The following is a 14,499-nucleotide window of genomic DNA, read 5'->3' on the forward strand; positions in this document are numbered from 1 at the left end:
TACAGCATTTGATAATTTGAATTATTTGTGGTTTCTAAGGGGATATGAGCATCTAAGGGGGAAGAAAAAGTGCTATGACTTTTGTCGTACATTTCGTAACATCTACAAGTTGCAGAGGCCTTAATATATTTGCAAATCAGCTCCAGATAACCCATTTAGGAGTTCCCTTTTATAATACAGCCCCAAATGGCTCTATTCTCAATAATCCTTTCAAAATACTACTGCACTTGCTGTACCCGAAAAGAATAATGATAACTGCAATGGGAAGTGTCCTCCCCTTCAAACTTAGAAGGATGCATTACAGTAAACCCTGTGTGCAGAGGCCGAGAAGCCCCTCCTTCCTAGCTTCCTCCCTCCCAGGTTGACAGAAATGGCGTGAGTCAGGAGAAGTCTTGGCCAACAGCTGAAGAAAAGTCCCTTTCTCCTTAGTGCAGAGCCAAATCCCTCTAGATAAACGCCTCTAACTCAGTACCTTCACAGGACGTCTCAACTTACCAAACTACATCTCCGTGCTTGAGAGCTGGGTCTAAGAGGGTTCGGGGCCTCTGCCTCCCTGTCCCATTGAAAGTGCCTCCTCACATGGCTGTCAAGACTTGATGAGTGAGTCTCCCTGGTGACAGGATCAGTTTCTCCATAAGACATCAACTCAATTTGTTCCTCACCCCCACCATGGTGCCTGAGGGGAAGCACCATGCTCCGGCTTTGACCCCCGGCTCCAGGCTGCTGGGTAGCTAGGAAAAGGCACTGAGAAGAGGCTGTGTCCCCTCCAGGGCTCCACACTTACTCTTGTCCCAGGGCCTCTGCCTCCTCCCCACAGAGGAGACTGCAGTTCCCCTGAGGCTCACAGCGGCTCATGAGCTTTACTGAATGCCACCAGGCTCCAGCACCATCTCTGAAGCTCCGCTTTCCTCACAACCTACCTGTTAGTTTCCAAATGTCCAGACATCCTTGGTCTCTTTCGTAGTCTGAATGCCCACCTTCCTCGGGCAGGCCTCATCACTTTTACGTTGGTCTCCTACCCATTTCCCTTCTCCTACTGTGAACTCCTATTTATCCAGTAGATCTTTTCTCACTCCGGCTCAAAAACCTTCATTTCTCTCCCTGCCCACGTTGCCCACATGCCCTCCAAGTTGACCCCAATCTACCCAGCTTCCAGGTCCTACTAAAGACACAGCCAAGGGTCTTACTGTGTCTCTGTCCACTTCTAAGTCCCTCTGTCCATACTGTCCCCTCTTCTCGGAGTAGCCCCCAACCCACCTCCACCCCTGCCATCCCTTAATCCTACTCTTTATTCAAGACCCACCCCAAAGATCATCTCCTTCATGATGATATTCCCTTCATCATGGATACTTTCTTCCTAAGACATCCCCCTGAGGCTTATTTTTCTTGTAGACATGTTTATACTACTTGATTTTATCTCGTGCTGTGTGTATTTACTGTCTACTAAGAAAACAAACAAAAATATTAGAAAGAAGCAAGTGAGGTCAATTGCCTGCCTTTCTTACTTTAAAGAGACGCTGCAAAGTTAAAATGTAGGCAAGTACAAAGCAGGAAGTGAACAAGTTATTATTAGTACTAATTGATGATTTAATAAAAATAAAGAGCTGAATTCCAGCTAGTCAATGATGAGGAAAATACTACTCAGGGGAAAGAAAATTAATGAAACAACCAACTTTTTGTTTGGCTTTGTCTTTAAGATAACATCCTACCACAGACATCCAGGGTTTCAAGAGCCGTGATGTATCTTCCCAATTTTCAACAGGACCCATTTCATCTTATTTTTTTATAATCACTCCTAAGTGATTCAAATCACTCCTAAGTGATTCCTTGCCCATAAAGACAAGGCAGATTCACTCTGAATTCCTAAGCTTCAGTACTCACCATTCAGCATTCAGGACAAGAACTCAAGATGACTCTGCTATAACTGCAATGGTTAGGGACTGTAAGAGTCTCTTTGCTAGGAAGAAGGGAGAAGGGAAGGCAGAGCTACTTGAAAACAATATTATGAAATTTTTTTACACGGAAGTATTTTAGAAATTGCTGTTCAATATTGTTCACAGTAATGGTGTTGAAGAACAAAAGCCATCCAAATGTGACACTTAAAAGCCATTTCACTTTTTGGCAATTCAAAGCAAATCCATAAATAAAGTCATCAAATTAAAAAAAAAAAAAAAAGTCCCTGCTTCTATCACATTATCACATTTGGTTTTATATTATCAGTATTTGAATACTTGTGAAAAGGTGACAAAGACCGTAATTTAGGGTAGTACATTATAATTACCAGTGAAGTATTTATAGCCTTTTCCCTCTATTCACTCCCTAGCCAAGGAAGACTCCCGAGTGCCTGCCAGACTCCTGAGCCTCTCGTTATGCAGATCAAAAAAATGGGGAAATATTTGGAAGTAGCAATACACAGGCTAGTAGATTGTTTATACAGGAAAGGAGGAAAACTATTATATAGGAGGAAAAAAGAAAGCCAAGAAGATGGAGTAGATTGTTTATACAGGAAAGGAGGAAAACTATTATATAGGAGGAAAAAAGAAAGCCAAGAAGATGGAGTTGGGGCAAAAGTAAAAGAGACTAGAACCTAAGCAGCCAGGGGAGGGGGGGTGGTGGAAAGAGGGCTGGAGAGATTGGAAGGAGCAGCCCAGAGTCTCTAGGTTGGCCAAGAAATGCGTGTGCTAGAAAGACAGGGAGGGGGAACAAAGGCTTGTAAGATTTGCTGTGAGCTATGGACTGGATGCCAGATCATTATTCCAGAGACTCGAGTAGAGTTAGAGTTGATTTGGGTTCTCCAGCTGGTGTTTACTTAAATGTGGCTGTGCAGAGCATGCACCATAGGGAGAGTTCTGGTCACTAGTCATTTACTAGCCACCACTCCCACCACGTCTACAGCCACCCCACCCACTGGCTCTGTGAGCTTCCAGAGGCAAGGACTGCCGCTCATTTGTCCTTCTATCACTGCCATGCCTGGTGCCATGCCTTGTACACAACAGGCTCTCAAATATTTCTGGAGAAAACAAGCCAATGAAGAGATGCCTCAATTCCAACCTCTACCTTCTAATTCATTCCACATGATACCACCAAATCAGTCTCATGGTTTTGGTGACTCCGTTTTCCTTACTTGCAGAGATTTGGCCAATGGCTTCCTTCTGCCCACAGGAGGATTTCTGAACCTTAGCATTATGGACATTTTGGGCTGGGTAATTATTTGCTGTGGGGGCTGCCTGAGTAAGATAGGATGTTTAGCAGCATCCTCAGCCTCTACCCACCAGATGCTAGGAGGTCTTCCCCTTCCCTATCTGAGACAACCAGAAACATCTTCAGACATTGTCAAATGTCCCTGGAGTGCAAATTAACCCTGGTTGAGAACCATTTGCCTACACAAAAAAATCCCTAAAATTTCTGGGGCTAGAATGGAAGATCCTTCATAATTTAATTTATTTGATCTTTCCATTATGATCTCTACATCTCCCCTACAACAATGTTTCAGTCAGCCTGTCCCTTGCATAAAGTCTCACACTGACACCTCTATAAGAAATGTCCCCTTCATGAGGAATGTCATCTCTAGTCTCCTGTAGACATAAATGCTTTGACCCTGATAGTCATACTTGAGCCCATATCCTTTAGGAAGTATTTCCTGGTCAGAGGTAAGGAAATCACTGAGTTATTTTCCTCTCCTTTGAATCTTATAGCTTTTCCTGTCTCCAACTTTCCTTGTGTTCTCAACACAAAAAGAGTAAATGAGCTTGTGTGTGTGTTTACATATAGTCTGTACGATAGAAATACATGCGCTATGGCAAGAAAGACATCGTATGTTTTCTGTATCCTCCTCAATGCTTGACACAGTTATAAACAAGAATTTAAAAATGAGTCCTCCCACATTGGAAGGGAAAAGAAAACTGCCTGCCATAGAATTTTTTAAGTAGCAGCTATTCCAACTAATTAGAAATCTCCTAGAGTTAATGAATACTTAGGTCCATCATCCCAAATAATTTTAACATTCCATAATTCTAAATAAAATCAATAATTAAACATTTAAACAGAAAGAGATATAATGAGGACACAATAATTTTCTGAGACCAGGGGAGAGCAAACTATGACTTGTAGGCCAAACCCAGATTGCCACCTGTTTTTGCAAATAAAGTTTTATTTGTATACCACCATATTCATTTGGTTACTTGTGTCTAGGACTTGTTGCTCACTACAAAGACAGAAATAAGTATTTTCAGTGGAGACCATATGGCTAGAAAAACTTAAAATATTCACCATCTGGCCCTTCAAAGTGAAAGTTTGCTGATCCTTGTCTTAGATTAACAGGAAAACTAATACCTAAGACTCCACACTAGCTAAAGATGCAAAGGCAAATACCTTTTGATGTTATGTTAGCTGATTTAAATACTTTTATAAAAGTCATAGCAGCATGGACGTTAAAAATACATTTGAACACAGATGTCCTGCACTCAAATGCAGCTCCCCATGTAGACTTTGAAAAATTATTTGACCTCCCCAACAGAATGAAGATAAAGGAAACCAACCTCCCAGAAGGCTTTAAGAATTTAAATGCCATAACTCACATGGAGTGCTTAGAAGAATATCTGAGAGTGAATCATCAATAAATGTGGGTAACTATTATTTTAAACTGAAAAACCTATTTGTATGATGTTTGAAAAATTAGCATTTTTTTGAATTATGTGTGGATTATTAGCTAAAGTAATCGATAAAATTATCCCCGAGTTCTTTGACTGTGTAGAAGGAAAACTAACACAGTGGTGTTTTCTAGTTCAGCACCTCAGCGGTTCTTTCCTAGTTTCTACACTGGCTGCTTAACTGGACCCCCTGCCATCAGTCTTTTTATTTTATCTGCCCTTCCCACTGCTGCCAGAGAGACTTTCTTCAAACACACCTTTCAGCATGTTACTCCTGGGAACTGAAACCAACACGCTTTCCAGCTCCTGAGCTGAACAATTCTGGAGCCAGGCAAAAGAACCCAGTACTTGTTACAGGAAAGAGTTGCTTCTAAAACATAAGACTGCACACCAACTGAACTAGCTTACTCCTCAAGACTGACAGTTTGCTCATTAAAAGTGGTTTCAAGGTCCTCACTCAGCTGTACCCACCAATCCAAAGTTATCACACATAAACTCTGCCCAGTCCTCACTTCTCTGCCCTAGCACTACCCAGCCCAAGCTCCCAAACTCTATCAATAACATTTGTTATGTCCTCATCAGAGAAATGACCAAGACTCCGTCAAGGAGGTGTCCTCTTAAACTGCAGTAAGTCTAATAAACTTAACTTACTCCTATCAATGGGTTTTTCTAAACATCTTCTTAGTGAACTAATGGTTAAAATCCCTAGCTCAAAACATCCACAAGCTCATTGCTACTATAGACTGAAGTCATCTGACAAGTAGTGCTACCCAAGTGTTAAGAGCACATGCGTTGGGCTGATTCATACCATACCTACCACTCGGACTATGTAATCTTAGGCTGCTAGTTTATGTCCCAAGCCTGTTATTCCTCTGAAAACTGGGGGTGCCAGAAGCAACTAGTTTACAGGTAGAATGATAAACACCCTGATAGCATCTGGTAGGTACTCAACAATTGTTAAAAATTATTACTTGGATTATCTATTACGTGTCAGGCACAAGATTCTACAAACAGAAATTTGGCTAAGACGTGGCTCTTTCCCTGAAGGAATTTAGAACCTGGTCCTGGTGGATAAGCACTAGAGGTTGATTCAGTAAGAATCTTATAAACCTGGAAAGATCCTTGGGAATATAGGTCGCTCATTGCATATATTCTGAAACCAAAAGACTGTATTCTTTTATAATGAAATTTTATTTATTTTTTGATGCAACATGGGGAATTTCCCCAACCAGGAATCAAACCTGTGTCCCCTCCAACGGAAGTTCAGAGTCTTAACCACTGGACCATCAGGGAAGTCCTTGTATTCTTTCAAAAAAGAAAATCTAATTTTTTATTATGAACAAGTTCTTATATACAAAACAGGGTATAGAATAGAAGTAAAAATAAATACCTGTGAAGCTATTTCACAGCTCAAGAATTAGCATATCTGTAGTCTTACAACTTTGAGTTCCTAGGACAGGAAATGATGATCTCTGGTTTCCCTTATCCATATTAGGGAGATGTTTCTGCCTCCTTCATCCTGGTGATGAGTTAGAGAACAAGCTGAGTTCCTTGAGGTTTTCAGAGTCGTCTGGTGTGTATCCTAGTTGGAAGCTCTGGAGTCTACCATAACCCATGAGGGTACTTTGGGACCCTATTCCCCTGAGATAGCTGAGAGCACAGAGGTCTCCTTGGCCACCTCGATTACACATAAAAGCAGTCTAGTATATGGACAGCATCTGGAGGTAAGATTCACATGATGTGGGATCTAGACCCAGAGGTACCACTAATCACTGCATGATAGCTCACTCGCCACGACCCAGTTATGTCTTCTGTCAAAGGAAGGGACTGGCCACAATGACGGGGAGGGTCCTTCTCAGCTACAGTGGTCCAGGGTTCTCTGGCCAATTCCAAAGAACAAGGTTCAGTGAAGAGGGACACCTCTTGTCTCACATTCAACACTGATCTATTCTCTAACCAGCACCTTCTATTTCTTCAATCTACTTTATTTCCCCTCAGTTTTCAAATATGAAAATGTCTCCTCTACCTCAAATTTAAAACAAGATCTTCATTGGACCTGATGACTTTGCTATGCTGTCTCCTTCCTTCTTTACAATACCAAATTAATCCACGTGTGTGTTATATTTCCTTACCACCATTGGCTCTTTGTGGTCCTTTTCCAGATTCCAACATCCTATTGTAATTGCTTCTTGAAAAGTCACTAATTGCTTCCTAGACAAACTCAACAACTCTCTATCAGTTCCCAACTCCTAAAGCTGGGTCGCACTTTCTGAAAACTCTATCTATCAAGACTTTGCCCCACCCTGGCATTTCCCGACACTAACCACTCCCTACTGCCTCAGACTACTTCTTTTCTCTTTACCAGATGTAAGAGTAATAGCAACTAAAATGATATTGTTACAAGAATTAGAGCTATAAGGACCTAAGGTGAATGTTATTTTCAGAGAAAGGAGGAAAAACATCACCTTCCTTGTCAGCCATGGCATCAATTGCAATTCATCAGCAAATCAGTCTCTTCTTCCAATCCAACTGAATACCTATCTTTGGCTTTTGGAACTCTATGGGGTGGAAGACTACAGTATTCTGGACTCAAATCTGATACACTTGGGAGAAAATAAGCTTGCTACTGGTTCTGGAAGCTTTCTGCCATGTGCTTCAGAAAGGAGGTCCATGAAAGGGTTGGGGGGATAGAAGGGAACAGTGATAAATGACCTTACAGCACAAGCTCAGGTCTCTCGGGCCTCTCAGCGAGCTTCAGGGCCTCATGCATGCCTGCGGCCGAGAGTTTCCGGTTGATATTCCGGTACTGGCATTGGAGCAGGCTGCGGTAGGTGGTCCTCAGGTCCCGGTTGAAGAAGGCATATATAAAGGGGTTAATGAGAGAGTTTGCATAGCCCAGCCACAGACATGTCCTCTCCACCCACAGCGGGATGCAGCTGCAGGCGATGCCGCAGATGAAGGGCCTGGCGGTCGAGAGGAGGAAAAACGGCAGCCAGCACATGGTGAAGGCCCCGACGATGATGCCCAGCGTGGTGGCTGCTTTCTGCTCCCTCTTAAAGATGGAGATGTTTTTCCTTTCGTGTTTGAGAAGTCTCGAAAGGTTTGCACACTCCTCGACCTCCTTCTGGAGCTTCACCATGCCATTGAGGGAGATGACGCTGTCGGGCTCCTCCGGCCGGGGGAAGCCAGGGAACTTGTGCTTGGTGGCGCTCTTCCTGGCGGCTTTGTAAATCTGGTAGTACATGAAAAGCATGACGGACATGGGGATATAAAACGCCACCGCGGTGGAGTAAATCGTGTAGCCGAAGTCCTGGCTGATCAAGCACACCTTGCCATCGTTGACGTTCTGAGCCCAGCCAAAGAGCGGCGGTAGAGTGATGGAGGCGGACAGAAGCCAGACGGAGAGGATCATCTTGGCCATGCACTTCCCGTTCTGCCTCACAGGGTACGTCAGCGGCCTCGTGATACCAAGGTACCTGGGAGAGAAGTGGGAAGAGAACACATGACTGCCGTGATCACAGCTGATCGACTGGGGAGCACCACTAGGCTATGAACCCAGGAGCTCCCTTCCTTACAGTCCCTTCTAGGCAGGCATCTGTCTTCCCATTTCACAGAAAGGTAAACTAAGGCTCTGAGAGGCTGTGTATTTTATTCCAGGTCACACAGCCAGCCAAAGGCACTGCCAGCACTCAGCCTGAGCCCTCTGCCTGTAATGCTGGGCCATGCTCTTTTTACACCTTGCAGCCTCTCACAGTCTGTGTGGTCAAGGACCAAAGACTCAACATCTGCCTTCGCCCCATGACTGCTGCCACTGAAATCAGTCAGGAACAAAATGTCAAGCCTGGTGGGATGTTGCGATACACTCTCACAGGCTAGCCAAGGTCTACCACACTCAGAGATTATTCACCCACTGATCTCCACTGTCTGAATTCAGACCAGCTCTGAATTCATTTTCACTTCCCCTTTGCACTGAAATGAAAGCACTTCTCTAAGATCACAGAGATCTGTGAGATATTTAGGAAATCCTAGGGTTTGGGAATGGAAAGTAGCAAGTGATCATTTTTTTTTTATCCCCAGAAAAATTCTCACACAAGAGTAATGTCCTAGGAGCAATCATTAGAAAATAAAAACAGCCTGCCTTGTCTTTCCAGTTCTAAGGAGGATCACAAGGAAAAGCGTAATTCTGAAAAATATGAGACAAACCCAACATTTCCTCTGTGCTTAGTTCTATACAGAGAATAAATATTTCTGTGTGTCTATTATCAAGGATTTATAATGCAAGAGAGACTAAGCAAACAGGGAAAACATAGTCAGCAAGATGTTCTGCCAAATGCTTGGTAGCTTTCAGCTTTCCAAACCTGTTTTCTTCTCTATATTTAATGGTCTTAGCTTCTATTTGAGAAGGGATTCAAAGAGCACTTGATAAGCCAAGATAGGTAAAGCCTGGCCATTCTGTTGGTTTTTTCATATATATATATATATATATATATATATATATATATATATGACATATTCTTGAAACATCAAAAGGAAAGGTACAGAGAATGACCAACTTACCAACATGTTATTTCTTGAAAGTCTGTCACTTGACGGGTTGGAGTTTAAAAAATAATCGTTTTTGTGCTAGAAATACCCTCACACATTATGCTTGAATTATCTCACAAAAGTCACTTTCATAATGAAAATTAGCATCAATGCAACACTTGCAATAACGTAAAATTGAACTATAGTAACAAAAAAAAAAAGCAGCAGCAGCCAGATTTGCTTATTCAGTGACAATATTCATTCATTCATCCCTTTAACAAATATCAACAGAGTTCCTTCTATATGCCAGGTGCCATTTTAAACGCTGGAAATATGAAACCAATGAAAGAGACACAAACCTTGAATGCAGGCACATGGAGAAATCCTGCAGGGGTGAACGGGACTACTGAGCTTGTGGTCATGGTAAAGTGACCCCTGACCCCTCCCCCCAAGCATGCAGGTGTCAATGGGACCAGTTCTTCATCCTCACTCCTGCCTTCCTTTGTCCACAATAAAGCTAGCCCATGAGCACAATCTCTAGGGTTTTCAGCTGTAACTAGGATTGTGTTTTGCCTCCCAGATAGAATTAAGGATGAGAAGGAAAGGGGTTTTCCTGAGAACTCAACAGTGAGAGCTGAAAAGGGAGGGAAAAGAGAAAGGAGGAGGAAAGGAGGAAGATCAAGAGAAGGTTAGTGTGAAGTAGCTTTGGCCTGGAGAAGGCACTGGCAACCCGCTCCAGTACTCTTGCCTGGAAAATCCCATGGACGGAGGAGCCTGGTGGGCTGCAGTCCACGGGGTCACTGAGAGTCGGACACGACTGAGCAAATTCCCTTTCACTTTTCACTTTCATGCATTGGAGAAGGAAATGGCAACCCACTCCAGTGTTCTTGCCTGGAGAATCCCAGGGATGGGGGAGCTTGGTGGGTTGCCGTCTATGGGGTCGCACAGAGTTGGACACGACTGAAGCGACTTAGCAGCAGCAGCAGCTTTGGCCTTATGTGGAAATGTCTGAAATTATCTGAGTTTTAAGCTATGGGGCGGGGCGGGGTGGGGGGCGGGCAGGGAAGGTACATAAGGAAACCCCTGAAGCAAGATGTTAGAACTGACGAGAAGCTTAAAATCAAGCTCATCTGTGCCCTATGGCTGAATGCAGAGGTTCCACTAAAAAATAAAACCTCTCTCTGTCTTTGCTTTGGTTCAGGGGCTCTCTCCAAGTTTTTCCTGCTAAAACTCTCTTGCAGACCTCTCTTTTTGGACCTAGTTTTTGCCCTCTACCAACTCCTGTGGATGGAGCCTGGGCTCTTTCCAAGATTCCCTAGGCAGCCTTTGCTAGGACTTGGACTTTGATCATCTCCCTCTGACTGTAGCCACAGGCATAAAATGCCAACCAAGCCTGGAACTGGCTTCCAGGATTATTGTATCAACCCAGGCTGCAGGTCCAATGAGAGAGATTAGTTCATACAGTTTCTTACATGGCCACCAGATGGCACTGTCAGACCATCTTACTGGGGGTTGGGATGGTGGGTAGTTGGAGCAGTAAGTGCTGGAAGGAGGAAGGAGGATTACTCATGACAAGATGAGAAATTATACTGTATTTGTGGGGTCATATAAAAAATTAGCAAGCCTGGAACTCACAACCTGGTGAACTCTAATTCTTGAGGAAGTCGGTTCAGTTTTCCCTTCCATCCTTCACATTTTCATTACTTAAAAAGGAACTTATACCTTAAGGCTTAATTAAATTTAGCTTCTCTCTTACGTTAAGTAAAATGAAATCCACAAAGATTAATCCTGAGAGGTTAATTAATTGAGTATCAAAGGACACATCAGAATATTAAATAATCTTATAATAACAGCATACTTACTCATTCTAATATATTTAGTCTGACTTATATTATATTTCAGTGATGAGGACTCAGTCCTTCCTGGATATACAAATTATATTCCATAAACTTGCCTATTTTAGGCTCTATTCTATAATCACCTCAAGTAATGTTCTACAATAAGGGAATTATATTTTCTTCTTTAGTCTCCTGGGTACCATCTAAGACTTCTGAAAGCTAAAACCAACCAAAAGATGATTAGGAAAAAATATGAGTGCTCATTAAAGTGTCTGGAAATAAAATAAATAAAAAGTCAATAGCTTTCTAAAAAAGGATTAACAGATAATTTCATGGAAGAAAATAATTTCATTCACAACAATCAAAAAATTAAAATATCTATATAAATCTTTTTAAATGATCAGGGCCTATATAAAAGAAAACATTAAATGCTACTGATAGACCTAAGAGAATCCCTGAATCCATAAGAAAAAAAATTATAAAAAAATCCAGTACTATAAAAGTGCCACTTTCAATTAATGTAAAAATATCATAGAAGTCTAGTTGAAAATCCTAGCAATTCTTTCGTTAGCTTGACCAAATGATTCAAGTTCATCAAGTAAATATACAAAAGTAGACAAAATCCAAAAACAATGAAAAATGAAGGCATATTTATAAAAAATAGCATAAATCCACAGACATAAAAACTGAATAATAACTATCCAGAAATAAATAGACCAATAGAACAAGATAGATCCCAGAAGTATATTCAAAAGTATAAGAGAATTTAATATCAGAAAGTAAGTAATTTTAAATCAGAGTATAAGATTAGATATTCATGAAGTCTGACAACTGGCTAGCAATTGAGGTAAAAAATAAATCTGAATTATCTTTCTTCTTATTCAAAAATAAATCCCAGATGGATGAAAGATTATCATGTAAAAAAATTAAACCCTAAGACTGCTACAAGGAAATACAGATATTTCTGCAATCCTGCCAGAGGTCATTATTAACCTTTGGATACAAAAGCTTGATATTATAAAATGATATATAAGCTTGAAACTATTGATAAATTTTTGACAAAAATTTGACATGAAAATACAAATAAATAAGAAACATTTCATTTAATTCAAAAATCACTATGCACAGAATTAAAAGTCAAATGAGAGACTTGCAGTCCAAAGAACAATATATCAATATTCACAGATCTCTTACAGGTCAGTAAGAAAAATACAACCATCCCGATAAAAATAGTGAAGCAATAAAACACAAAAGAAATAATATTCTATAAGCACTCGGAAATATGTATGACTTCATTAATAATTAAAGATATGCAAATTTTAAAATAATGTTAGAATTTGGAATCACTTGTCAACTTTTAAGAAACACAAAACCCAATATTGGGAAAATGTAAAAAACAAATGTGCTATCTTTTTGCCAGTGGGAGTTTCAACTGAGATAAAAGTTGGGGAGGGCAGTTTGGTAATTAATATACATCAGCATTTGTCTTTTAGCTCCTCAATCAAGACTTCTAGGAATCTGACTTACAAATATAATTGTACAGGTGCAAAATGGTTACTGTGCAAGGATATTCACTAAACATATAAGAAAGAGAGGAGGAAAAAGATGCAATCTAAACATCTATCGATAGATATTTTTTTGTGTGTAGGTACAGACACACAAAATGTGTAGGTATATATATCATGTTACCATTAAAAATGATGAGATACATATCTATTTATTGATATTAAAAAGCCCAACAAGAAGTGGATAGGAAATGATGACTAGCTCTAAAAGACAAGTAGTAGAATATCATATGTTGTATTAACCTGTTTATATAAATCTAGGTGTTTTCATGAGTGTGTGTGCATGTGTATGTACTGAGATGTCTAGAAAAATATCTACCAAGATAGTAACAAGAATTTTAACTGAGTTTTGGAGATTTAAAAATTTTTTCTCTTTGTTTTTTATGCTTAAGTTTTAACTTTACATAATTTTTTTTAAGTCATTTTAATTCTAAGAACAAAATAAAAGATCTAAGAGGAATCTGTGATTCCTAAGTCACATAAGTGATTTTGGCAGCAGAGATAATCTGGTTTAAAAGTCTGACAATTAAATCTTAGATAGTTTCATTTGATTCGCTTTCAAAAGTGTTTTATTACATTCGTAAGTTCATACAAAGAACACAGAACTTACTGGCATCTGAAATCCTATAATTACTATATAAAGTAATACTGGTATTCAGGAAAGTGTTTGTCCAAATTATAAACTGATCCTCCACAATCTTGTATAATACAAATCTTACCATCGGTGGCGGGGGCGGGGGGGGCAGCCTAGATTGATTCTAAATATTCCCTTATATGCGTGGCTAACATTTGTCAAACTAACATTTTCTGCTCACTGTTAATTAGAAAGCGGGGTGCTTATAAAGCCTTCAGAATTTTATTTTTAAATGCATACAAATGTGAAAGTACAGTAAATCTCAAAGACAAAGGCAGCAAAGTATTATATAATTGAGAAATGTATGCAATTCACATTAGGGATTCCGTTAAAATGGGGTTTAGAGAAAAAGAGGATTAGAGAATTATTATATACATGGAGAGGGATTAGAATGCAAATTAACTCTGCTGCCTATCTTCCATTCAAACTGTATAGAAATTATAGATAATGGCTCTTTAATTAAATGGCTTCTCCTGAGTTTTGTTAATATAGAATAATCATTTATGGGGTAAGGAAACTGGGTAGAATTACTCTGAAATACATTGGTTTTTTTTTTTTTGGAATGTTAGGCTTTAAAAAGGTCTGTACATTTAGAAGACCTCTTCTGTGAGACCTCCTTCCTTACAGTAAGTGAAATTCATGGCAATCTCCAGCCTACATCAGTGGTTCCCCAAATTATCAGATTATCAGAATCACCAAGAAGCTGTTGAAACACAGACTCCCAGGCTACCACCCAAAGACTCCCTTTCAAGGTCTGGAGACCCTGGGCACTTTATTTGGGACTGATATTTCTAGTTCTTTATCCCATGTACTTTTAGAGTCATTGTCCCTCATTCAGTCACAAAGACTTTACATGTACGGTATGAAGGGCTTTATTGTTACTTTATATATCTCATCTTAATTGTGTGCTTCCAGTCAGGTCTAACAAAACCATCATGAATCACATTTCCAGTGTCTCAGCCATTAGTTCTATCTTTCAGAACTGTGCTAAATGAAAATAAGATAAGCATGGTTTTTATGTCTTGATAAAGTTGTAGATTTTTTTTAATGTGTAATACACAGCAGAGTTTTGTAAAATCTTTCTGACATGAATTAAAAATAACTATTTTTTTACAATAAGAAATACATTTTCCACCATCACTCAGTACAAATATATATACTGAGTTGGCCAAAAAGTTCATTTGAATTTTTTTCTTAAGATTTTTGAAAAAACATGAAAGAACTTTTGGGCCAACCCAATATTTATTTATGCAAATTTAAAACTGATGCATGCACATGTATGTACATCT

At 40.0% G+C, this 14,499-nt stretch overlaps 1 protein-coding gene across 3 annotated transcripts in view; it reads right to left on the reverse strand.

Moving 5' to 3' along the window:
- The window catches only part of HTR7 (5-hydroxytryptamine receptor 7), a 121,291-nt gene that overhangs the window by 27,127 nt on the left and 79,665 nt on the right, over positions 1-14,499 (reverse strand). The window contains exon 2 of one of the 3 annotated variants that reach the window (XR_011564233.1): positions 7,115-8,125. Coding sequence is in view for 2 of the 3 variants with exons in the window: in XM_019953224.2 (XP_019808783.2) it covers positions 7,363-8,125 (763 nt within the window). In the remaining variant the exon portion in view is untranslated. Of the gene's footprint in view, positions 1-5,821; positions 8,126-14,499 lie in introns of those variants that run through there. The other 2 variants (XM_070780469.1, XM_019953224.2) reach the window with 2 other exon arrangements.

This window comes from Bos indicus, chromosome 26, assembly GCF_029378745.1.
Source record: "Bos indicus isolate NIAB-ARS_2022 breed Sahiwal x Tharparkar chromosome 26, NIAB-ARS_B.indTharparkar_mat_pri_1.0, whole genome shotgun sequence".
In the NCBI taxonomy this organism is placed as follows: Eukaryota; Metazoa; Chordata; class Mammalia; order Artiodactyla; family Bovidae; genus Bos; species Bos indicus.